This window comes from Mesoplodon densirostris, chromosome 4 (genome assembly GCF_025265405.1).
Source record: "Mesoplodon densirostris isolate mMesDen1 chromosome 4, mMesDen1 primary haplotype, whole genome shotgun sequence".
NCBI classification, from domain to species: Eukaryota; Metazoa; Chordata; class Mammalia; order Artiodactyla; family Ziphiidae; genus Mesoplodon; species Mesoplodon densirostris.
This window is the reverse complement of record NC_082664.1, coordinates 83,830,511-83,854,477: the sequence shown is the minus strand read 5'-3', so window position 1 is coordinate 83,854,477 and position 23,967 is coordinate 83,830,511. Positions and strand designations below refer to the sequence as shown.

The 23,967-nt window shown below is 36.0% G+C and overlaps 1 protein-coding gene across 1 annotated transcript in view; it reads right to left on the bottom strand.

Moving 5' to 3' along the window:
* Positions 1-776: 776 nt before the first annotated feature.
* SPRED1 (sprouty related EVH1 domain containing 1) overlaps positions 777-23,967 on the bottom strand; it is a 124,647-nt gene continuing 101,456 nt past the window's right edge. The window contains exons 6-7 of the mRNA XM_060096583.1: positions 8,423-8,524; positions 777-6,325 (exon numbers count right to left, since the gene is read on the bottom strand). Coding sequence (XP_059952566.1) covers positions 5,675-6,325; positions 8,423-8,524 — 753 coding nt within the window. The 3' untranslated portion in view covers positions 777-5,674. The remainder of the gene's footprint in view (positions 6,326-8,422; positions 8,525-23,967) is intronic.

Here is a 23,967-nt window from a genome sequence, read left to right as displayed (position 1 = left end):
TTGTACACAGACTCTTGGTTATTGTATTATTTCTAAGTTAAAATTGAGGGAAGAGGGGACAGTAAACTCATCATTCTGACACGTGTGTAAGTAGTAGCCCTGATACTAAATGCAACTTTGGTTTAAAGACAGGCTTTGTCTTTAAAGGCTTTGTACTTCACAGAATAATCATATTGTTCAACTTAAATTTCATTTTAACAGAACAATATGATTATTCTATGAAGTACATCTGTGACTCTTAACAACGAAACACAAAACTGCATTGTGACTAAAAGCATGGGCTTTGGAGTAAGACAATTTGGTTCAATCCCGGTACCTCTAATGTGATCTTGGGGATATTTTTTAACCTCTTGAAACCTAAACCTCTTCTTTAGTAAAATGAGGATAATACTTACATCATATGGTTATTTGAGGACTATAAGTGATCATTTAAAAACATAAAGACTGCTAGACAAAAGAAAACACCACTTCAACTATGATTTTGTTAGACTTTTATTATACATTTTTTTAGGCATTATTTTAAGGATCCCTCTAAAACTGCAAATCTTAGAGTAGTTGATTTTAAAGTTGACTCCAATTTCCATATTATTAATGCTGATGTTTTTTAAGGACTACTGTGTGCATGACACTATACTGACAGCCAAGCAGAAACTCTAGTTTCAATTTCTCTCGTGTAAAAACTATTCTACTTACTTGTGGGTATTAACTTGATGTGAAGAACATAAAGTAAATTTCTGAAAACCTGTAAATAAACACATAAGACTAACATTTCATAATTCATGGTAAAGGTATAAACAGTTAATTCTTGATTTTTCAAATAAATACAACTGTAATATAAGTAATTCAAAAGTTATTCTGGTGTTGAAATACATTATGATTTTTGAGTACTGTCCTAATAATTTTTCATTTAGATTAATTTTGCTTATATTACAAGTTAAGTGAAACTCTGAAACTATGATACAAAAAAAAAAAAAAGAGTAAGAGTAGTGGGTTAAAAATTTCCCACACATCATTTAAGGCGGTTAATCCAGACTTAGTTGTAACATGTTCCCAAACCAAATAATGTATCAGGTAACAAACTATAAAAAAAAATCTGGATACAATCAAGGGTGAATAAATAAGTCATTAAAATGAACTATACATGACCTTTTGGTTAAAAATACACCTTAAAAATTATGATCAAAAGCTTCCATTTCTACTACTGCTTTCTCCTTTAGTAATTATTATCTCTTATGTGATAGTTTGTTATCTCTAGAAGAGTAAGAAAAAGTCCTTTTATATTTCATGATAGGTTTAATCAGTAATTAAAACAAATTCTTATGATATCATCTGATATGTCCAATTACATGGGTATGATGTAACAGAAACAGTTACAAACTTATATATGCGTATTTACATTATATATCCAAAACTATCAAGCTAGTCAACTATATCTAAGGAGATACATTATGACATGAGTTAAACAATTTTTCATTGCTTATTGGAAAGAATGCAGTCAAGCTTTTAATGGAGATAATATACAAGTGAGGCACTTTTGAGGTCAAAAATAGAAAGCAAATGATACTACATACTGGCAATGTTCACAAAAATCTCTATGTGTATCTTTAATACAAAGGCTTTTCAACTAGATTATTCTTGAAAAATTTCAAAACTAGCAACTTATGCAACTTAAGGAGCTTTCAGGAACAATGGCTAACATCAGTGTTTCAAAGCATATCAAAGTTTTATAACCACCTGGCTGCTAGGCAAACAGTACCTTAATAACTTAAAGCCCCCCCCACCTTATTTTTTGGTTTATATAAATTATCTCAGGTTGTGATTTCTTTGTTTTGACTTACTGCAAAACACCTTATGGTGCTATTATTGTGAAGTATAGACCAATTTTTTTTTTTTTTTTTTTAGTGTAACAATGATGCAGTTTTCTAGTGCTTCCCCTTATACTTAGAAATGTGATCTTGGAAATCAAATTAAGAATATTTAGTTAAGAATCTATGTTTTCCAGGTAACTAAAGTTTTCAAAGTTTCATGTAGAAAAATGTTACACTTGTTTAATGTATCTTTAGGCTAAAATAAAAAACCCAATCTTAAACACAGATTCCAAAGTGTATCACAAAACCTACAGTAAATTTCAACAAAACAAACATCCTTAAGATTCTTTAAATCTGGAGAAAAGTACATATTTCCTGTATTTTGGAGACATATAGGTATTAAGAAACATCTCTGTAGTGTTCATTTAAGGGGGGGCTGGGGAGAGAAAAAGAAAAGACAAGACTTACCCAAGATATCAGATGGCACTATACACATGAATTGAAAGTGCATTTGTATTACTTCAAAAGTTCATTTTAGGCACTGCTGAATAACCAATGAAAAAAGGTAGTTTTAAGTTTCCCCCTTTAAATTTTAACCCCTGCCCAACATCATCCCAGAGACACACACACTCTCTGAAGTTGTCATGATGAAATACAGTGATGTTTATTTTTTCTAAAAAATTCTCCCTGACTGGCAATGGGAGGAAAAGTAAGAATACCATTTTGGTAATGGCTTTTGCAAGTTGAAAGAATTGGTTCTATAAATGCTTCGGCACATTAAGTTTGATTGCCAGTTCCAAATATTGATAAATATTTTAAAACAGGATATGTAAGAAAAAAGTGCTTAAAATCTTTCAACAAGACACATTAGGGAAAAGATTGGTTTTACAGTTCCTTTGAGATATTTCTTATTCCTGCTTTCTCCATTTGGAGGTGGCCACCACTTAAATAGCCCTTTACTGGTAGTAATGATGAACCCTGTCAGATCCCAATTGCCACCTCACGTATCGTCTATAAATCATCCAGTAGGTGGTGCTGAAGTTACATACCTCATATTTCTTCCGAAATCAAATGATTCCCCTGTCAAGTCAGGAGACAAATCATTTAAGGATTATCAATTCTGAACAAGCCATCAGACGAAAAGTCTTTCTTGTCATGCCATCTAGATGATTTCATTTTCAATATTTACTATTACTTAAGCAGCTTTGTTTAGCCATTTGCTTCTACTACCAGATTAAAACCAAAGAGAAAGGTTTTAGAGGACAAGCCAATTGGCAGTGCCAAATCTGTATGCAGAACGAGAAAATGTTCCTGAATATACCTATACATGTTTAAGAAATTTAACCTAAGAATTCACATAAGAATTCTAATTTACTCAATAGAAAATTTCCACATAGGGATTCAGGTAACATTATATTATCAGTTAGTCTTCTAGACTGATTTGGAACCTGGGTGTGTTAAACCATAAAGATCCAAGGTAAAATAAAAACCATTTCATGACCATAGTTTTTAATGAAGAAACTTGTTTAAAACTGTAAAGGAAAAAATGGGGATGGGACGGAAAAATCTTAGCAGCAAAGTGGTTAAACAAATTGAAAATATTAATGCACAAACATTAAAATATTAAAGCATATATGTTGCATATAAAATACAGTACAGGACCAGGAGTTGCACTATATTGATTAGTGCTCAACAGAAGAAATGATTAAATTTGTTCTTCCCAGAAGTATATACACAGTTCATTTCCACAGCATTTTCCTATATAGCCAGCAAGTTATTTTCTTCAGTTGTTCACACCTGATCAAACCTGAATTATAAACTCAGCACTTACAAATATGAAAATTCATTCACAAGGAAAACCAGTATTTCCATTTTACCAATAAAAAGTAATTTTGAAAGTTAACAGTCTATTCTAGGAAACCAAGTTTAGCTGAAAACTTCAGGGATGAAGATCATCTGGTGTAGCAGCTTCCAAATATATAAACAGTAAAAATAAGACTTAAAACTGCTGCTACGGTATCATGTTTTGGACTTAGTTCATCCAATTAATTTTTAGTACAAAACTAGAAATAACCTCTTCTTCATAACATCTATAGTTATCAATATATTTTTCTTCTTTTCAATGTGAAATAATACTTTAAGATGATCTATATACACAATGTTGTCAGTTCAAGCTGTCATATAAATATAAATGCTTTCTTAAAAAAAGTATTTTACAGACAGATAGTGTTATATACATTGTTCAGTTTGATCTGGGGCAAAAGAAGAAAGCTAACACAAGCTTAAGTGTGATATGTAAAAAGAATGATTACATAAATGACATTTAAAAACCTGCATAGAAAATGAGCTTCTAACAGTAGTGTGATTTTAATTTTTATCACTTCTGAAACTTCAAGCCATTAAAGAAAGGCACACTTCTCAACTTCTCCCTTTAAGGGAATGTTCTTAAGGAACCCCTTACTTGGTTAGAGTTTTAATGTAACACTTAAAAAAAAAAAGACAATTTGACCCCAAAGTACTTCAAACAATTTGCTAGAACATTTATCCAACTACTTTGTAAATAAAACATCCAGTAAGACAATGCTCTGCAAAAGAAATAAATTTAAACGTACAAGATATTTCATTCACAATACTGGATTAAATACTTTCTTGGGAGAATTTAGCACATCCTTTACATAAAATAATTTTGCTTTTGGCCAGTTTAAATAAAATAAAATGCAACTGAGAAAAGTTATCATTGTTATGTGATAATAAGCACTAAGAATTAAGCTAAAAAGTTAGTAACACAGCTGAACATATTCTGGTTTAGCAGAATGATAAGTGGAAATCTCAGAAGGAAACTGTTTTACTTACTCTAACTATCCAGTTACACTTTTCACCTTGTAAAACATTTGTAAATGCAATATAATTTTTTGAAGGAGGAAACTCTGAAAGAAAACAACTTGCTGGTTGAATACCACAAAAAACAAAACAACAACCCAAAACCTTACTTTTTTCTATAATGTTTACTCAGTCTCTTTTTATATAAAAATAAGTGTTATGTTCCCATCATAACATTAGACAATTACATCTGTGCTTTAAAAAAAAGTTGGTCACTCAAGGCTATTAGAATATTTTTTAAGGATTTTAGATTACCAGAATGTACAGATATAACTCAATATAAACTGTAGCCAAAGGGAAATGACAATGAAAATATCAAATCATTCACATGGAACAAAAATGTTATTAACTAGATAAGTAAAATATTCAAAGTATAATGGAATGTGACAGTAGATATATGTACATCTACTTCAGAACTAGGAAGGGGAGGAAAAGTTTAATATGTAATAATTCGTACCTTATATTTAGTTAAATATAAACATTTGTTATTTATACATAAAACTGCTTTCAAAAAACAACTAATAAATGATTTAGTTGCACTTGTTTTACTTCTTACAGTTCCCAAGTGTTAACTTTTTTTAGATTGAAATCAACTGTCCCCTAGTGCACTTTAAGTTTATATCTTAATGAATTCAAACCTTTAAAAGTCCCATCACCTAATGCATAAATATACAAAAATGCCAAAAAATTAACCCCTTTTAGTTGGATCATATTTATGCTCACTTTATATAGCCAATAACCAGAAATGGTTTCCTTTTGCAAATATTCTTTAGAACCTGCAACAAAACATGCCATGCACTCCAGGGAAAAAGTTAGGCATGGCTAGCATTTGTGAAATGCCAAGAACTGATGAGTTCTGCTTCCTCCACGTGTGGCCCCAATGATACCAGGCAAGACTTCATAATGCTTGCCAAAAGCTTCCACAAATCCAAGTTAGCTAATTCCTGGACACAAAGATTTTAAGCTCATTTTGGCACTGGATGCTTTCATCCAGCAGCTTTATGTTTCCCACCACAGCACCCACACGCCTCACCACAACGATGGCACATTCTCAAAGGGACGTAGCAGCACATACATGGTACAATGAAAGACAAAGCTACTAGGGCTAACCATCGTAAGCAGAACTTGTCATCGCTAGTGTCACATGAACAGGGATCAGAAAAATCTCCCTCTGAGTCTGACATACAATGATACAACATGCTCTCTGCACAGAGCATGCAACTAACTTGATATATGCATCTTTTAATAGGGTCTGGAGCATCCTGACATTTTCCCCTGCCATTTTCTTCATGATTAAACCTTTCTTGGCAGTATACGCAGCGAGAACGTTCACCATCTTCTTTTCTTCGTTTTGACTTCTTAAATTTTAATGAGGAAGGCTGTGTCTTAAATACCACAGAGTCTTTGAGTGAACTTAACTTAGTCTCATCCCCGCAAGAGTACAGATAGTCTGATTTTTTACTGTCTGGTTTAGAAAACTGAATACTGGAGTCAATATCATCTCTCTCCAAGTCACTTTTCCACATGTCAGGATGTCTGTAGTCTGCATAGCGACGTATTAAGATATCGCGAGGGTTTATTCTGACAATCTCATCTTCATCTTGAAAGCTGACATGTCGGATTGATTTCAAAGGGACCTAAAAAGGAAAGAGATGAAAATTGCAATAATGACTGTGAAGGTTAATTTTATGTACCAACTTGGCTGGGCCACAGTGCCCAGATATTTGGCAATTATTTTACATGTTTAAGTGAAGATGTTTCTTGGACGAGATAAACATTTCAATGGGTAGACCATAAGTGTAGCAGATTATCCTCCATGACGTAGGTGGCTTTCATCCAATCAGTTGAAGGCTTTAATAGTACAAAGACTGACCTTGCTGGAGCAAGAAGGAATTCTCTACCAGCAGTCTGCCTTTGGATACAGACTACAGCTCTTCCCTGGGTCTCAAGCCTGACAGCCTACCCTGCAGATTTTGAATATGTACCTCTACCATCACATGAGCCAATTCCTTAAAATAAGTCTCTTTCTCTTTATATATATATCTCTCTTGTTCATTCTGTTTCTCTGGAGAACCCTGACTCATACAGATTTTAGTACCAAGGTGTAGGATGTTGTGCTAACAAACATCTAAAAATGTGGCAGTGCCTTTGGAACTGGGTAATGGGTAGGGGCTGAAAGAGTTTTGAGGTGAATGTTATAAAAAGGCTAGGTAGCTTTGAAGAGACTTGGTAGAAATAAGAACATTAAAGGTGTTCTGGTGAGGGCTTGGATGGAAATGAGGAACATACTGTTGACATCCTTGTTATAAAGTGGCAAAGAATGCGGGTGAATTGTATTCTAGTCTCTTGTGGAAGGTAGAATTTGTGAGTGATGGACTTGGATATTTAGCAGAAATTTGCAAGCAAAGTGCTGAGGGTGCAGCCTAGTTCCTCCTTGCTGCTTATACTACAATGTGAGAAGAAAGTGATTAATTGAAATAGTAATTTTTAAAACAAAAATGAACCAGAATTTGAAGAGCAAGAAAATTCTCAGGAAGATGCTATCACTGATGGCCAAGGGGGTGGGGCCACCTCCCTCATGAGCCCAGAGGAATTCTGCCTCAGGATGAATCAAACTTTGAGTTCACTTACACTTGACTTAGATGAGATTTGGGACCTAGAGGTGATGCTAGAATGGGTTAAGTTTTTGGGGTGTTGTGATGGGGGTGAATGTATTTTGCATGTTAGAAGAGGGACCAGAGGGTGGAACGTTATGGGCTGAATTGTGTCCCCCCAAATCCATATGTTGATGTCCCAATCCCCAGTATATCAGAATGTGACTACATTTGGAAATAGGGGCTTTTAAAAAGGTGATTAAAATATAAGGCCCTTAGGGTAGGCCTTAATCCAATTTGATTGGTATCTTTATAAGAAGAAGAAATTTGGACAGAAAGAGAGAGAGAGAGACCAGAGATGTGGGTGCACAGAGGAAAAAAAACACAGCCAGAAGGTGACCATTGGCAAGCCAAGGAGAAAGGCCACAGAAGAAACCAAATGCATCAACACCTTGAACTGGGACTTCCAGTTTCCAGAACTGTGAGCAAATAAATTTTTGTTGTTCAAGCCACTCCGTCTGTGGTATTTTATTATGACAGCACTGGCAAACTAATACAAAGACACACGTGTTCACAGGTTGGCTAAACCAGTCTCTGAAAATGACTTAAAACACATCACACTCTCTCATCCTTCTGGGTAGGCTGTTTCCTTGAGGCCAGGGAGAAAAGTAAATCTTTCAGGCATAAATCAAAATGACACTTCCCTTCACCCATATAAGTGGGCTTCTAGTAGTCACATTTATATCCTCTAGTGCCAGTCCCTGGACACAGTGACTACTCTATAAGTAAGCACATGGATCCACGTTGGGGCAGACTTCTATTCCCCATGTATTTGGAATTGTGGCTAAAAAAATTCCACGTCTGGACTAAAGGTGGAGTGATGGATGCAGACCATTAAATTACAGCATACGATTCCTATTGGTGATAAGTATACTGACAATCCCCCAGACTCAAACCAGAAATTTGGAGGGAATTTAAGTAATGGGGTTTAGAAGCATATATAAACAAACAGAAAATTTATACACTAAAAAACAATTCTAGTGCAACTCAACTATATGGAGAATTAGAAAGACTGGAAATTTTCACTTGTATGTTAATTAGTTACATTCCAAATCAGAAGATAAAACTAAGATTACTTACCTTATTTTGGGACTTTAGGCTTCCACATTCCTTGGGTATTTGCCGCTGTACATATTCTATACTTCTGCCCTGAATGTCTAGGCCTGGATGACTGAACATTATCTAAAATACAAACAATTTCTACTTAAGTGACAAAAGAATGCATTCCTTATTTTTAATAAAACTATATATAATGTGTATTCCAAAACTTCATAATCTATTAGCAGTAAGGGTTTTCAAAATGGTTCTAACAAAAAGCATTACTTGAGTCATCCTATTTATTATTTAAACTTAGGTCTTTCCTTATACATTTAAAGTTTAATTTAAAAAGTAATACAGACTTCTGGTTTCTGTTTTGGCATATAAGGAGCTTGGAAGCTGCCATTCTGTTGTAACAACAGGTAAAAAAGTGGAACAACAACAAAAAATATTGACAACTCCTCTTAGATCCATGAGAGAGGAGGACACAGGGCAAACCCCACCCCTAAGACTGCAGAGAGAGAGCAAAAAAAAGGGAGTCACTGCTTACCAGAGCAGAGACTCATGAGTGAAAATCACCATGGAAACCAGTGCCAGGGTAGGGGGAAAAAAAAATTTCAACTGTAATTGACAAATTGCTGGAGGCTCAGGATGGACAACTCTGAGAGTTAAAAAAAAAAAACTCCTGGTTAGGGGTGGGGACAGTCATTGTGAAGCCCCCAAACTCTTGTGAGTTTACCTCTAGGAGATCAACCAGGTTCCCACAATAAGTATCAGAAAAGTCTGTACATGCTTCCAGCAGGGGAGTGGAGAAGGAACCATTATGAAATGTGCCAGAACACTCTGTTCTTAACAAGGCCTGTCCTCAGGAGAAACCAGTTAAGGAGGGTCTGACCTACTGTGGTATTATCAGAGTCTATTTGATCTGGAGGAGGGGATATGCCCAACACTAGTCAACTCTAACCATCTGACGTACCTAAAGGGAGAGAAAAAACTGATAAATAATTGTGATATTCACAATCCTGAGGGAAAGGCTCAGACTAAAAGACTGAGACCTAATCACAACCATAGAATACTTCCTGTTCCTATACACTTTACCACTACATCACTAAAGGCTTATTTACAGCAGTTCCTCTTACCCAGCACATGTCTAGCAATCAAGAAAAATGAGAAAAAACATACCAAAAGACAAAAATACATTTTGAAATGACAGAACAAGCATCAGAACCAGATATGGCAGGGATATTGGAATCAGCAGACTAGGAATTTAAAACAACTATGATTAATATGCTAAGACTCCAATGTTTAAAGTAGATAGCATACAAGAACAAAAGAGCAATACAAGCAGAGAAACAGAAATCCTAATAAATACTGCCCCCCCCCAAAAAATCTAGAGATCAAAAGTGCTAAGAATACCTGTGATGAGCTTAGTAGACTGGACACGGCTGAGGAAAAAAATCTCTGAGCTTGAGGATTAAGCAACAGAAATCTCCAAAATTGAAAGGAAAGATAAAAAAGACTGAAAAAAAAAAAGACTATTCAAGAACTGTGGGACAACTACAAAAGGTGTAACATACACAAACAGAAAGAACAGATGAAGAAAGAGCAAAAGGAACAAAAGAAATATATGAAATAATAATGACTGAGAATTTACCCAAATTAATGTCAGATGTCCAATCACATATCCAAGAAGCTCAGAGAACAGCAAGCAGGAAAATGGAGGGAAGGAAAAAGGAAAAAAAAAAAAAAAAAAAGCACCTAAGCATATCATTTTCAAACTATAAAAAATCAAAGATAAAGAAAAAAATCCTGAAAGATGCCAGAGGAAAAAATATTTTACTTATAAAGAGTAATTACATCTGACTTCTTTGCAGAAACCATGCAAGCAAGACGAGTGAAGTGTAATAGTTAAAGTGGTAAGAGAAAAAGTCTGCCAACCTAGAATTATGTACCCTGCAAAATTATCCTTTAGAAGTGAAGGAGACTGGTGGGAATGTATTGGTGCAACCACTGTGGAAAAGAGTATGGAGGTTTCTCAAAAAACTAAAAACAGAACTACCATATGACCCAGCAATTCCACTTCTGGGTATATATCTGAAAGAAACATGAACACTAATTTGAAAAGATACATGCACCCCAATGTTTATAGCAGCATTATTTACAATTGCCAAGATATGGAAGCAACTTAAGTGTCCATCAACAGATGAATGGATAAGACGTGGTGTGTATACACACACACACACACACACACACACACAATGGAATATTACTCATCCATAAAAAAAGAATGAAATCTTGACATTTCCAACAATACAGATGGATTCGGAGGGTATTTCACTAAGTGAAGTAAGTCAGACAGAGAAAGAAAAATACTCTATGATACCACTTGCATGTGAAATCTAAAAAATACAACAAACTGTTGAATATAACAAAAAGGAAACAGACTCTCAGATACAGAGAACAAATTAGTGGTTATCAGTGGGTAGAGGGAAGAGGGGAGGGGCAACATGGGGGTAGGGGATTAAGAGAGACAAGCTATCATGTAAAAGAAAAATTAAATTTAAAAATAAACATTAAAAAATGTGAAAGAGACATAAAGACTTCCTTAAGCAAAAAAAAAAAAAAAAAAAATGGAGGAAATTTGCTGCTGTTAGACCTGCCTTATAAGAAATGTTAACAGAGGTTCTTTAGAGAGAAGGAAAATAATATAGGTCAGAAACTTGGATCTACATGAGAATGGAAGAGCATTTAAGAAGAAATAAGTGAAAATAAAATAAAACTTTTAATTTTCTCATTCTTAACTGAGCTAACAGAAGTTTGTTCAAAAATAGCAACAGTGCTTTCCTGGTGGCGCAGTGGTTGAGAGTCCGCCTGTCGATGCAGGGGACATGGGTTCGTGCCCTGGTCTGGGAATATCCCACATGCCGCGGAGCGACTGGGCCCGTGAGCCATGGCTGCTGAGCCTTCGCGCCTGGAGCCTGTGCTCTGCAACAGGAGAGGCCACAACAGTGAGAGGCCCACGTACAGCAAAAAAAAAAAAAAAAAAAAAAGCAACAGTAGGGGACCTCCCTGGTGGTCCAGTGGTTAAGAATCCATGCTTCCACCCCAAGGGGCATGGATTCAATCCCTGGTCAGGGAACTAAGGTCCTGCATGCTAAGCAGCGTGGCCAAAACCAAAAACAAACAGCAACAGTGTATTTGATCATGTATGATTATGCACATATTTACATACATATGCATATATATGTATATAAAATAAGATGACTGACAGCAATGATGAAAGGGGTGGAAGGAGGAATTAGGATTATGGTTATTATAAAGTACTCCCACTCACTGTAAAGTGGTTTAGTGTTGTTAGAGTAAAAGTAAATGGCTGGAGAATAATACACCACGCTAATACTAACCAAAAGAAAGCAGGAGTTCCTATATTAATTTCAGACAGAGCAGACTTCAAAACAAGGAAAGTTATCAGTGATAAAGAAGGCATTATATAATGATAAAGGGGTTAATTCCCCAAGAAGACATAACAATCCTCATTGTGTATGTGTTTAACAACACAGCATCAAATTATGTGAGGAAAAAACTGATAGAACCTGAAGGAAACGGATACACCCATTATCATAGCTGGAGGCTTCAACGTCCCTCTCTATCAGAAATGAACAGACTGATGTCTTGAGAACCAAAAGTAACTTTACAATTTCTGCATACCTGGAATCCATCCTTCTTGGCTTCTTTTGGCTCACTACTGGATCTTCCGAATGAAGCAGACCCAATTTTCTGTGGGTCTAAAATTTCACCAGGGGTTTGCTTTTAACATGTGTCCTAGGGTTCTCTCTGTTCATTTTTTTGGTGGTTGTTGTTTTTCTTTCTTCCTTTTTTTTCTGAGTTATGTGGCTGGGAGGGTCTTGGTACTCCGGCTGGGTGTCGGGCCTGAGCCAACATGGTGGGATTACTGAGTCCAGGACACTGGACCACCAAAAACCTCCCAGCCCCACATAATATCAATCAGCAAGAGCTCTCTCAGAGATCTTCATCTCAATACTAAGACCCAGCTCCACCCAATGCCCAGCAAGCTTCAGTGCTGGATGCCCCATGACAAACAACTAGCAAGACAGGAACACAAATCCACCCATGAGCAGAGAGGTTGCCTAAAGTCATACTAAGTTCATGGACACTCCAAAACACACCACCAGCTGAAGCCCTGCCCACCAGAAGGATAAGAAACAGCCCCACCCACCAGAACACAGGCACCACTCCCCTCCATCAGGAAGCCTACACAAGCCACTGAACCAAACTCACCCACTGGGGGCAGACACCAAAAATAACAGGAAATATGAACCTGCAGCCTGTGAAAAGGAGACCCCAAACACAATAAGTTAAACAAAATGAGTAAACAGAGAAATAAGCAGCAGATGAAGGAGCAAGGTAAAAACCCACCAAACCAAACAATTGAAGAGGAAATAGGCAGTCTACCTGAAAAAGAATTCAAAGTAATGATAGTAAAGATGATCCAAAATCTTGGAAATAGAATAGAGAAAATACAAGAAATGTTTAACAAGGACCCAGAAGAACTAAAAAGCAAACAAGGAATGATGAACAACACAATAAGTAAAATTTAAAATTCTCTAGAAGGAATCAATACCAGAATAACTGAGGGAGAAGAACGGATAAGTGACCTGGAAGATAAAATAGTGGAAATAACTACCACAGAGCAGAATAAAGAAAAAAGAATGAAAAGAATTGAGGACAGTCTCAGAGACTTCTGGGACAACAGTAAATGAACCAACATTTGATTATAGGGGTCTCAGAAGAAGAAGAGAAAAAGAAAGGGCCTGAGAAAATATTTGAAAAGATTATAGTTGAAAACTTCCCCAACATGGGAAAGGAAATAGTCAATCAAGTACAGAAAGTGCAGAGAGTCCCATACAGCACAAAGCCAAGGAGAAACATGACAAGACACATATTAATCAAACTATCAAAAAATAAATTCAAAGAGAAAATATTAAAAGCAGCAAGGGAAAAGCAACAAATAACATACAAGGGAATCCCCATAAGATTAACAGCTGATCTTTCAGCAGAAACTCTCCAAGCCAGAAGGGAGTGGTAGGACATATTAAAGTGATGAAAGGGAAGAACCTACAACCAAGATTACTCTACACGGCAAGGATCTCATTCAGATTCGACAAAGAAATTAAAACCTTTATAGACAAGCAAAAGTTAAGAGAATTCAGCACCACTAAACCAGCTTTAAAACAAATGCTAAAGGAACTTCTCTAGGCAGGAAACACAAGAGAAGGAAAAGACCTACAAAAACAAACCCAAAACAATTAAGAAAATGGTAATAGGAACATACATATCGATAATTAACTTCAATGTATATGGATTAAATGTTCCCACCAAAATACACAGACTGGCTGAATGCATACAAAAATAAGACCCGCATGCATGCTGTCTACAAGAGACCACTTCAGACCTAGGGACACATACAGACTGAAAGTGAGGGGGTGGAAAAAGGTATTCCATGCAAATGCATATCAAAAGAAAGCTGAAGTAGCAATACTCATATCAGACAAAACAGACTTTAAAATAAAGACTATTACAAGAGACGAAGAAGGACACTACATAATGATCAAGGGATCAATCCAAGAAGAAGATATAACAATTGTGAATATTTATGTACCCAATATAGGAGCACCTCAATACATAAGGCAAACGCTAACAGCCATAAAAGGGGGAATCAACAGTAACAATAATAGTAGGGGACTTTAACACCCACCCCACTTTCACCAAAGGACAGATCCAAAATGAAAATAAAAAAGGAAACACAAGCTTTAAAAGACACATTAGACTAGATAGACTTAATTGATATTTATAGGACATTCCATCCAAAAACAACAGAATACACTTTCTACTTAAGTGCTCATGGAACATTCTCCAGGATAGATCATATCTTGGGTCACAAATCAAGCCTCGGTAAATTTAAGAAAACTGAAATAGTAACAAGTATCTTTTCCGACCACAATGTTATGAGACGAGATATCAATTACAGGAAAAAAACTGTAAAAAATATAAACACATGGAGGCTAAACAATATTCTACTAAATAACCAAGAGATCACTGAAGAAATCAAAGAGGAAATCAAAAAATACCTAGAAACAAATGACAATGAAAACAAGATGGCCCAAAACCTATGGGATGCAGCAAAAGCAGTTCTAAGACAGAAGTTTATAATACAATCCTACCTCAAGAAACAATAAAAATCTCAAATAAACAACCTAAACTTACACCTAAAGCAATTAGAGAAAGAACAAAAAACACCCCCAAAGTTAGCAGAAGGAAAGAAATCATAAAGATCAGATCAGAAATAAATGAAAAAGAAATGAAGGAAACAATAGCAAAGATCAATAAAACTAAAAAAGCTGGTTCTTTGAGAAGATAAACAAAACTGATAAACCATTAGCCAGACTCATCAAGAAAAAAAGGGAGAAAACTCACATCAACAAAATTAGAAATGCAAAAGGAGAAGTAACAACTGAAACTGCAGAAATACAAAGGATCATGAGAGACTACTACAAGCAACTATATGCCAATAAAATGGACAACCTGGAAGAAATGGACAAATTCTTAGAAAAGCATAACCTTCTGAAACTGAACCAGGAAGAAACAGAAAATATGAAGAGACCAATCACAAGTACTGAAACTGAAACTGTGATTAAGAATCTTCCAACAAACAAAAGCCAAGGACCAGATGGCTTCACAGGTGAATTCTATTAAACATTTAGAAGAGCAAACACCCACCCTTCTGACACTCTTCCAAGATATAGCAGAGGGGGGAACACTCCCAAATTCATCCTACAAGGCCACCATCACCCTGATACCAAAACCAGACAAAGATGTCACAAAGAAAGAAAAATACAGACCAATATCACTGATGAACATAGATGCAAAAATCCTCAACAAAATACTAGCAAACAGAATCCAACAGCATGTTAAAAGGACCATACACCATGATCAAGTGGGGTTTATCACAGGAATGCAAGGGTTCTTCAATATACGCAAATCAATCAATGTGATACACCATATTAACAAACTGAAGGATAAAAACCGTATGATCATCTCAATAGATGCAGAAAAAGCTTTTGACAAAATTCAACACCCATTTATGATAAAAACTCTCCAGAAAGTGGGCACAGAGGGAACCTACCTCTACATAATAAAGGCCATATATGACAAACCCACAGCCAACATCGTTCTCAATGGTGAAAAACTGAACCCATTTCCTCTAAGATCAGGAAGAAGACAAGGTTGCCTACTCTCACCACTATTATTCAACATGGTTTTGGAAGTTTTAGCCACAGCAATCAGAGAAGAAAAAGAAATAAAAGGAATAAAAATTGGAAAAGAAGAAGTAAAACTGTCACTGTTTGCAGATGACATGATACTATACATACAGAATCCTAAAGATGCTACTAGAAAACTACCAGAGATAATCAATGAATTTGGTAAAGTAGCAGGATACAAAATTAATGCACAGAAATCTCTTGCATTCCCATACACTAATGATGAAAAATCTGAAAAAGAAATTAAGGAAACAATCCCATTTACCATTGCAACAAAGAGAGTAAAATACCTAGGAATAAACCTACCTAAGGAGACAAAAGACCTGTATGCAGAAAACTGTAAGACACTGATGAAAGAAATTAAAGATGATACAAACAGATGGAGAGATATACCATGTTCTTGGATTAGAAGAATCAATATTGTAAAAATGACTATACTACTACCCAAAGCAATCTACAGATTCAATGTAATCCCTAGCAAGCTACCAATGGCATTTTTCACAGAACTAGAACAAAAAATTTTACAGTATGTATGGAAACACAAAAGACCCCAAATAGTCAAAGCAATCCTGAGAAAGAAAAATGGAGCTGGAGGAATCAGGCTCCCTGACTTCACACTATACGACAAAGGTACAGTAATAAAGACAGTATGGTTGGTACTGGCTCAAAAACAGAAATATAGATCAATGGAACAGGACAGAAAGCCCAGAGAAACCCATGCACACATGGTTACCTTATCTTTGAGAAAGGAGGCAAGGATATACATTGGAGAAAAGACAGCCTCTTCAATAAGTGGTGCTGGGAAAACTGGACAGCTACATGTAAAAGAATGAAATTAGAATACTCCCTAACACCATACACAAAAATAAACTCAAAATGGATTAAAGACCTAAATGTAAGGCCAGACACTATAAAACTCTTAGAGGGAAACATAGGCAGAACACTCTATGACATAAGTCACAGCAAGATCCTTTTTGACCCACCTCCTAGAGAAATGGAAATAAAAACAAAAATGATCAAATGGGACCTAATGAAACTTAAAAGCTTTTGCACAGCAAAGGAAACCATAAACAAGATGAAAAGACAACCCTCAGAATGGGAGAAAATATTTGCAAATGAAGCAACTGACAAAGGATTAATCTCCAAAATATACAAGCAGCTCATGCAGTTCAGTATCAAAAAAACAAACAACCCAATCCAAAAATGGGCAGGAGACCTAAATAGACATTTCTCCAAAGAAGATATACAGATTGCCAACAAATACATGAAAGGATGCTCAACATCACTAATCATTAGAGAAATGCAAATCAAAGCTACAATGAGGTATCACCTCATACTGGTGAGAATGGCCATCATCCAAAAATCTCCAAACAATAAATGCTGGAGAGGGTGTGGAGAAATGGGAACCCTTTTGCACTGTTGGTGGGAACGTAAATTGATATAGCCACTAGAAAACAGTTTGGAGGTTCCTTAAAAAACTAAAAATAGAATTATCATATGACCCAGCAATCCCACTACTGGGCATATACCCTGAGAAAACCATAATTCAAAGGAGACATGTACCACAATGTTCATTGCAGCACTATTTACAACAGCCAGGAAATGGAAGCAACCTAAGTGTCCGTCGACAGATGAATGGATAAAGAAGATGTGGCACATATATATAATGGAGTATTACTGGGCTATAAAAAGAAACGAAATTGAATTATTTGCAGTGAGGTGGATGGACCTAGAGTCTGTCATACAGAGTAGTGAAGTAAATAAGTCAGAAAGAGAAAAACAAATACCGTATGCTAACACATATATATGGAACCTAAAAAAAAAAAGTGCTTTTGATGAACATAGGGGCAGGACAGGAATAAAGACACAGACGTAGAGAATGGACTTGAGGACACGGGGAGTGGGCAAGGTAAGCTGGGATGAAGTGAAAGAATAGCACTGACATATATACACTACCAAATGTAAAATAGAAAGCTAGTGGGAAGCAGCTGCATAGCATAGGGAGATCAGCTCAGTGCTCTGTGACCACCTAGAGGTGTGGGATAGGGAGGGTGGGAGGGAGGTGTAAGAGGGAGGGGATATGCGGATATATGTATACATATAACTGATTCATTTTGTTATACAGCAGAAACTAACACAACATTGTAAAGCAATTATACTCCAATAAAGATGCTAAAAAACAATAAAGAAATGAACAGATTCAGCAGGCAGAGAATCAGTAAGGACACAGGTGAACTAAACAACACCTTCAATCAAGTGGATATAATTGACATCTGAAGACTACTTCACCCAACAACAGCAGAATACATATTTTTGCAAGCTTACATGGAACCTTAAGCAAGATAGACCACATTCTTGAACATAAAACAAACCTTAACAAATTTAAAAGAGTAGAAATCATACAATGTCCGTTCTCAGACTACGAAGGAATTAACGTGTAAGTCAGTAACAGAAGGATATCTGTAAAATCACCAAATAAGTGGAGGTTAAACAACACACTTCTAAATAATGCATGGGTCAAAGAAAAAATCTCAAGAGAAATTAAAAATTATTTTGAACTAAATAGAAATGAAAACACAACTTATCAAATGTTGTGGGATACAGCAATAGTAGTGCATAGAGGGAAATTTATAGCATTAGATATATTAGGAAAGAAGATCTAAAATCAATAATATAAGTTTCTACCTTAGAAAACTAGGAAAAGATTCATTCCACAGCAAGGAAAAGAAATAATAAGAATTAGAGTAGAAATCAATGAAACTGAAAGCAGGAAATCAACAGAGAATATTAATTAAACCAAAAGCTGGTTCTTTAAAAAGATCCACAAAACTGATAAGCCTCTAGCTGGGACAACTAAGAGAAAATTTAAGAGGACACAAATCACTAACTATCAGAAATGAAAGAGGAGGTATCACTACAGATTTCATGAACATTTAAAAGGATAATAAAGGAATGCTATGAACAACTCTACATCCACTAATCTGATAACCTAGATGAAATGGATCTATTCCTTGAAAGGCACAATATGCCAAAACTCACACAAGAAGAAGAAAACAATCTGAATAGGTCTATATCTATTAAAGAAGTTGAACTGCTAATAACCTTCCAAAATAGAAAGCACACAGATCCAGCTGGGGTTTACTGGTGAATAACACAAAACATTTAAGGAAGAGATTATACAAAGTCTCTCCAATCTCTTTCAGAAGACAGAAAACAGAAAATACTTCCTCACTCATTCCAAGAGGTCAACATTATCACTCTTAAAACCAGACAAAAACATTACCAAAAAGGAAAACAAACAAAAATACAGACATCTCAAATAAACACTGATGCAAAAATCCTCAACAAAATATTAGCTCATTGAATCCAACAATGTATAGAAAGAATTATACATCATAACCAAGTGGATTCAACCCCACTATGCAAGGCTGGTTTAACATTAAAAGATCTATTAATGTAACACATCAAATCACATGATCTTATCGATATATTGAGAAAAAGTATTTGACAAAATCCAACACCCATTCATGATAAAAACTCTGTAAATTGGGAACAGTGGAGAACTTCTTCAACTTATAAAGAATATCTACAGAAACCCTGAAACTAATATAATTAATGGTGAGAAATTAAGTTTTCCCACTAAAATCAGGTACAAGGAGGCAAGGAGGTCCCTTCTCTGACCATTCCTTTTCAACATCATACTGGAATTTCTAGCTAATGCAGTAAGACAAGAAAAAGACATAAACAGTATACAGATTGAGAAGAAAGAAATAAAGCTGTCCATGTTCACAGATGACATGATCATCTACATAGAAAATTTGAAAAAATCAAAATAACTCCTGCATCTAATAAATGATTTATAGTAAAGTTGCAGGATACAAGGCTTATATACAAAAGACAATCACTTTTCTATAAACCAACAATGAACAAGGGACTTCCCTGGTGGTCCAGAGGTTAAGACTTTGTGCTTCCACTGCAGGGGGCAAAGGTTTGATCCCTGGTCAGGGAACTAAGATTCCACATGCTGTGCGGTGCGGCAAAAACAAACAAACCAGAAGTGGAATTTGAAATTAAAAACCATTTACGTTAGCATCCCCCCAAATAAATACTTAATGCATAAATGTAACAAAATACGTACAAGATCTGTATGAGGAAAACTATCAAACTGTGATGAATGAAATCAAAGAAATAAATATAGATATTCCATGTTTGTAAATTGGAAGATTCAAGGCTGTCAACATGTCAGTTTTTCCCCAGCTGGCCTATAGATTCAATGCAATCCCAATTAATATCCCAGCAAGTTATTTTGTGGATATTAACAAAGTGGTTCTAAAGTTTACATAGAGAAGCAAAAGACCCAGAATACCCAACACAGTACTGAGGGAGAATAAAAGTTAAGAGGATTGACATTACCTGACTTCAAGATCTTTTATAAAGCTACACTAAGAAAGACGGTGTGGTACCAGCAAAAAAAAAAATAGGTCAATAGAACAGAATAGATGACTTTGGTTATGGCAGTGACTTTTAAGATATATCAAAGGTTCATGAAAGAAAGCATTGATAAGCTGGGCCTCATTAAAAATTAAAACATCTACTCTGAAAAATAAAATGTCAAGAGAATGAGAAGACAAGTCACAGAGTAAGAGAAAATATTGTAAAAGATACCTGATAAAGGACTGATACCTATAATGTACAAAAACCTCTCTTTTCTTTATATGTGTCATATTTTTCATTAATAGCTTTCTTCTTTAGATAAAATGTACAAAGAACTATTAAAAAATCAACAATAAGAAAATAAACAACCTGATTAAAAAATGTGCCAAGGACCTCAAAAGACACTTCCCCAAGGAAGATATACAGATGGCAAATCAGCATATTAAAAGATGCTCCACGCCGTAAGTCACCAGGGAAATGCAAGTTAAAAATACGAGATACCGGGCTTCCCTGGTGGCGCAGTGGTTGGGAGTCCGCCTGCCGATGCAGGGGACATGGGTTCGTGCCCCGGTCTGGGAGAATCCCACATGCCATGGAGCGGCTGGCCCCGTGAGCTATGGCCGCTGAGCCTGCGCGTCCGGAGCCTGCGCTCTGCAACGGGAGAGGCCACAACAGTGAGAGGCCCATTACAGAAAAAAAAAAAAAAAAAAAAAAAAAAACGAGATACCACTAACACACCCAGTAGCATGGCCAATATCCAGAACACTGACAACACCAAATGCTGGGGAGGACACAGAGCAACAGGAACCCTCATTCATTACTGATGGGAATGCAAAATGGTACAGCCACTTTGGAAGACAATTTGGCAGTTTCTTATAAAACTAAGCATACTCTTCCCATATGATCCAGCAATTGTACTCCTTAGTATTTACCCAAGGGATTCAAAAAACATGTCCACACAAAAACCTGCACACAAATGTTTACAGCAGCCTCATTCATAACTGCTAAAACTTGGAAGAAACTAAGTTTGTTTATCTATTCAGTAGGCTCAATGGATACACAAACAGTGGTATATCCAGACAATGGAATATTACTCAGTATTGAAAAAAAAAAGACATGAAAAAACCTTACGTGCATATTACTAAGTGAAAGGCTACATACTGTATGATTCCAACTATATGACATCCTGGTAAAGGTAAAACTATGGAGACAGTAAAAAGATCAGTGGTTGCCAGGATCTGTGTTTGAGAGAAGGGAGAGGCAAGGAGAGAAGAACAGGAAGAGAACAGAGGATTTTTAGGTCAGTGAAAAAAGTCTATATGATACTATAATGATGGATACATATCATTATATATTTGTCCAAATCCACAGAATGCACAACACCAAGAATGAACCCTACTGTAAACTATGCACTTTGGGTGATTATATGATGTATCAATGTAGGTTCACCAATTGTAACAAATGTACCACTCAGGTGGTACTTACCACTTTTTGGCCACATATTTAATTTACACACACATGCAAGTGTGCATATGTGTTTATACATATAGCTTTACCTAATTCTTTTAATAGCAGCTTAATATTCCATTGAATGGATGACTTAATTTAACTAGTCTGATTTATATATATATAGGCTTTTCCCCACCTTTTGCTGTTACAAACAATATTGCATAAATTATTCTTATACATATTTGTCTTTAATACACATGTCCAAGTATATCTGTATCAGAAATTGCTAAAAGTAAAAAGTTTGTATGCTTCAATTCAAAAAGCAATTTAAATGGATATATCCAACTCGAACCACCTACTCAGTATTAGTAGTGTCTTAAACAGGAAAGGAAGTTTAATAAAAATAGTTAATGACTGAAGAGGTTATCTCATTCCTGGCCTTGTTGCCTGCAGTTTTGAATTTTACTTTCATTAGCACTTTAATCACATGGTAGGAACATAAAGAGAAACAGAAGTATTTCAATTTTAATTATGTTGTAGGACTAAAGGACTGATGTGGGATGAAGTAAGATTTCTGGATTACTTTTTTTTTTTTAAGATCTTTATTTTTGGCTACATTGGGTCTTCATTGCTGCATGCAGGCTTTCTCTAGTTGCGGCAAGCTTGTGCTACTCTTCGTTGCGGTGAGCAGGCTTCTCATTGTGGTGGCTTCTCCTGTTGTGGAGCACAGGCTCTAGGCACTCAGGCTTCAGTAGTTGTGGCTCGTGGGCTCTAGGGCACAGGCTGGATTACTTTTGCATGATTACAACCTCTCCAATGTTTTTTTTTTTTTAACTTTTATTGGAGTATAGTTGACTTACAATGTGTGTTAGTTTCACATGTACAGCAAAGTGAATCAGTTATACATATACATATATCCACTCTTTTTTTTAAATTTATTTTTGACTCATTTTGGGTCTTTGTTGCTGCGCGCAGGCTCTCTCTAGTTGTGGCGAGCAGGGGCCGCTCTTAGTCACAGTGTGTGCGTTTCTCACTGCAGTGGCCTCTCTTGCTACGGAGCATGGGCTCTGAGCGCGCAGGCTTCAGTAGTTGTGGCCTGTGGCTCAGTAGTTGTGGCTCGCAAGCTCTAGAGCGCAGGCTCAGTGGTTGTGGCGCACAGGATTAGCTGTTCTGAGGCATGTGGGATCTTCCTGGACCAGGGCTCGAACCTGTGTTCCCTGCATTGGCAGGCGGATTCTTAACCACTGTGCCACCACGGAAGCCCCATATATCCACTCTTTTAAAAGATATATGATATCTTTTCATGAAGAAAATGCAAAGCTTTATTGAGCACTACAGATGAGCCAAATAGAAGGATGTATTATATATTCATGGAAAAGAAGGCTAAATTCTTCCCCAAACTAATATACAGATTCAGTGCAATTCAAATACAGACTGCAAATGGATTTTTCAACAAACTTGATAAGCTAATTCTAATTTTTTTTTTTTGGCCGCACCCCATGGCATGTGGGATCCTAGTTCCCCTACCAGGGATTGAACCCACACCCCCTGCATTGGAAGGTGGAGTCTTAACCACTGGATCACTGGGGAAGTCTCAAGCTAATTCTAAATTCTGTGGAAGAGTAACCAGCTCCCCCACCCACCAACAAAAAAGAGAAGAAGAAAAAAAGTGGTAGATGCACTTGCTCTACAGATATTAAGACTTGCTATAGAGTTAAAACATCCTATAGTAAAGAAGACAACGTAGCACTGGTGCCAGGACAAACAGACCAACAGATAAGAGAGATCAAAAATAGAAACTTGATATATGACAGATATGGCACTGCCCATCAGTAGGGGAAAGAATACAATAAGTGGTGCTATTAACGATCATTAATCCATATGGAAAAAATAAAAGTGGAACAAAAATCAGTTTGTTTTACGGACAAAACTGCAAAACTTTTAGAATAAAATCAAGAGAAAAATCTTTGAGATAAGGATGGAGAGGAGTTTTTAAAAACACCACCACGAAAAGAATGATAAATTCAACTGTATTAAATTTTGGAACATCTGTTCACCAAAACACCATAAAAAGAGTGAAAACCCACCATAAACTAGGAGATACTGGCCACGAATAAAATTCAAAAAGAAGTGTCACTGAAAATTTTATTACTCAGTAACAAGTTATATAAGAGTATATGGTTAAAATTAGTTTGTAACGGAATATTCAGCGTTATTTCTCTAACCTCTCAAATACTCAAAATATATCTCTTATAGTCACAGAACACATGAATCCTATAGACTAATTTGCCCAAGAGCCTTTTTATAGCACATCAATATTAAAGGTCCATTTCTGTACACCCTAAAGAAACTCTTGCACAAGAA